The sequence below is a fragment of the Mus caroli genome, chromosome 11 (genome assembly GCF_900094665.2).
Source record: "Mus caroli chromosome 11, CAROLI_EIJ_v1.1, whole genome shotgun sequence".
Taxonomy (NCBI): domain Eukaryota; kingdom Metazoa; phylum Chordata; class Mammalia; order Rodentia; family Muridae; genus Mus; species Mus caroli.
Genome location: NC_034580.1, coordinates 59,976,640 through 59,980,202, shown reverse-complemented (window position 1 = coordinate 59,980,202; position 3,563 = coordinate 59,976,640). Strand labels below are relative to the sequence as shown.

At 43.4% G+C, this 3,563-nt stretch overlaps 1 protein-coding gene across 4 annotated transcripts in view; it reads left to right on the top strand.

The window, feature by feature from the left end:
- The window catches only part of Myocd (myocardin), a 97,455-nt gene that overhangs the window by 77,039 nt on the left and 16,853 nt on the right, over positions 1–3,563 (top strand). For all 4 annotated transcript variants that reach the window (XM_021176394.2, XM_029483384.1, XM_029483383.1 and 1 more), the window contains one exon: positions 180–333. In XM_021176394.2, coding sequence (XP_021032053.1) covers positions 180–333 — 154 coding nt within the window. The remainder of the gene's footprint in view (positions 1–179; positions 334–3,563) is intronic.

The window sequence follows — 3,563 nt, the reverse complement described above, 5'->3', positions numbered from 1 at the left end:
TCCTCTTCTACTGATTTGTTACCTCACTGACCCCTGTAGGCAATTACTCTGTGACTTGTCCCAAGCTCCACCCACATAGGTCGGATTGTATTGTATTGTGTTGTGTTGTGTTGTGTTGTATTGTATTGTATTGTATTGTATTGTATTGTATTGTATTGCATGTGCCTTTTGTTTTTCAGAGAACCAAATGAACAGATGGCCAGAAATCCGAATCCTTCCTCAACACCACTGAGCAATACCCCTCTTTCCCCTGTCAAAAATAGCATTTCTGGACAAACTGGTGTTTCTTCTCTCAAGCCAGGCCCCCTCCCACCCAACCTGGATGATCTCAAGGTAAACAATGTGACTTAATTTTCTTGAGTAAAACATAGACGAGGGAGAAGGTGTGAGAAAGACCCATGGGTGTCACAGAATTTACAGCGCAATGGCCAAACTCAAACCTACAGGTCCTGCCTCGGCCTCCCCAGGCTGATTGAGCCATCTGTTCTTTTCTGCTGCACCTGAGATTTCTCATTAGCATAAATGGATTAAGTTGGAGTAGAGCTTAACACAGAGGGAAGGTGTGCAGCTTATAAAGCTTCCAGAATGTCCGAAAGCAATGGTAAATTTCTTGGTGAATTGTTGGCAACCTCCGGTGAAACAGGGCAAACCAGAAACCATGGGGATTGCTTTTCATGTACCACAGAACAATCCATATAGCTAATGTGCCTATATTTCTTCCTAACATTTTTTAGTTTTAAAGTCAGCTTCCCGTGAGGAAGTGCTGACTGTACTGAGGGAAGTTGAGTGGTTTGCATTCTCTTATCCAATTGTTACATGAGTATCTTGCTCCTCGCTGAATAAGAAACAATGCTAGCAACCCCCTGTCAATATAGTTTTAAACAATTTCCTCCTCTGTCCCCAAATCTGGGAACTTCTGCCCTGATGTAACAGCTTATTAGATGGAATATACACGCCAGCAACTTATTACAGATCACAGGGATCTATATTCACTCAAATGACACTGGGTTTCTACTTGAACCTGGTATGTTTCAAAGCACTCCTCAAGATCGATCGACATGTTCCCCTTCTGCCCAGTGTCCGTATGGAGACAGAGCGGGATGGATACGGTCTCTGCCGTGTATGAACCTTCTCCACACACTCATCAGATGGCCCTTGTTTGTCTGGTTCCCACACTACCTACTGCTCTCCAAAAACCATCTTGTAACCTTTTTTCTTTAAAATCATGTATCCTTAAAGATCCTCATAGGCTTCACTGAGCCAATCCTGGCCATTTCTCCAGTATCAGTCTTCACTATTACCCCCCATTTCTATATCCCACCCTTAATTTGATTTTTGTGGGGTAGGGGATAGCAGTTATTCCAAATTGAAGAATATTCCATGGCTGCCAAGAACCAATGAGATAAGTCTGATATCAAAAGTTCCTCTATTTCTTCTACAGGTCCCGCGAGGCTTGTTTTTGTCTGGCATCTAAACACCTACACAAAGATGCCAAATTTATAAAAAAAAAAAAATACCCTTTGGAGCAATGAGGTCAGTCCTTCCATTCCCCGAGTCATAAATCTACAGAGATAAAAGATGACATTTTATCTTGAAAGCATTATACTAAGTGAAATAAGCCAGCTGAGATGGCTCAGATACCTAATGACTTGTCTTAACTCACACTTGAATAGGCATAGAGCCAGAATAGAAGTTATCAGGACCATCCCAGAAGGACCATAGAAAGTACTTGTTTAACAGCTGAAAAGCACCAGAGAAAACACAGTCTAGAACTTCTGATGCCATTAAGCAAAGGAGAGTTCCCAAAGCTGGCTCCCTCTGTGTGCCCAAAATCAGAATCATTGATTGGTAGCAATCTCATAATTAGGACAGGTCAAGAACATGGTGGTCTTAGTGAAGGTAGCTAGCATTTTTTTAAAAACTAGCCACTCAATGCATATTTCTATCTGGTAAGGTTAATCTTATCAGCTTAGTTTTTAAAAATTAAAAATTAAAAGTCAGAGACTTGAAGAGGTGCAATGACAAGCAAGTTAGTCAATTTATAAATGATGAATGGGGCTCTAGTTTAAGTGGCCGATGGCAAAGGCTTTGCCATTACTGTGAAAGATGAGAAGAGAAAGAAAGGCTGAAGGGAGGAAGCTTGACCGGATGAGGCCTCTCAGTTGGTGTGTGAGAAGACATGGCTCTGAATCCCGGGAATGTTATACCAAGAGCAGAATTGCAGGGTTGAAGAAGGATCAGAGACAGGTTTATTCTGGTTGGGGATACTGAACATCTACCAAGAGCAAACCTAGCCCCTTTCTAGGATACGAAACACATTAACCTCACTCAGGTCAGCTATGCTGCAGGCTGTGGGGTCAGGAACTAGAATCCTTGGCAAAGTGAGCAAAGCCGACACTAGGAAAGTGAATGAGATCGCAGGAGAGAAAAACAAATGCATGGGAAGGAAAGAAGTGGGAGGAGGTGAGACAGAGAATAAAGGTGCACTCGCCTCTGTGGAAGGATGGAATGGGGGATTTACGAAGGTGATCCTCCCTTGAAATGATCAGGAAGGCAATACAGGAGAGATGGTGGTTCTCTAGTAAATGTTTCACAGTGTAAAAGTGAAGAGCACTGAGAGAAATTGGGTTTCTCCTTACGGAGATATCAGAATTGGGGAGATTATAGCCTTGTGGATAAAGTGCTTGCCACAGAAGCACCAGGACCTGAGTTTGATCCCCAGGACCACCAGTGACCCCAGCACCAGGGAGGCAGACACAGAGGGATCTCTGGTGCTCTCTGGCCAACAAGTCTAACCCAATTGTGTGATCTCCAGGACAATGACAGACCCTGCCTCAGAGAGGGGAGAGACAGACAGACAGACAGACAGACAAGAAAAACATCTTTGAGGTTGCCTCCAGCATACAGAGAGAGAGAGAGAGAGAGAGAGAGAGAGAGAGAGAGAGAGAGAGAGAGAGAGAATGAGAGATTTCATAGAACAATAATCTTTTTTAATTAGATATTTTCTTCATTTACATTTCAAATGCTATCCCCTTTCCTAGTTTCCTCTCTGATAGGCTCCTATACCCTCCCCCCACCCACTGCTTCCCAACCCACCCACTCCTGCTTCCTGGACCTGGCATTCCCTTATACTGGAGCATAGAATCTTCAGAAAACCAAGGGCCTCTCCTCCCATTGATGGCCTATTAGGCCATCCTCGGCTACATGTGCAGCTAGAGACATGAGCTCTGGGGGTACTGGTTGGTTCATATTGTAGAACAATGACTTTTAAAAATTCTATTTCTAAATGATTGAATGTGAGGGAGAGTAGGGGAAGGAACCAAGAATTTTGAAAACTGGGGAAAGTATTTGATGAAAATTAAGAAGCCGGGCAGTGGTGGCACATGCCTTTAATCCCAGCACTTGGGAGGCAGAGGCAGGCAGATCTCTGAGTTCAAGACCAACCTGGTCTACAGAGTGAGTTCCAGGACAGCCAAGGCTACTCAAAATAAAAAGAAAGAAAAGAAAAGAAGGGAAAAGAAAAGGAAAGGAAAGGAAAGGAAAGGAAAGGAAAGGAAAGGAAA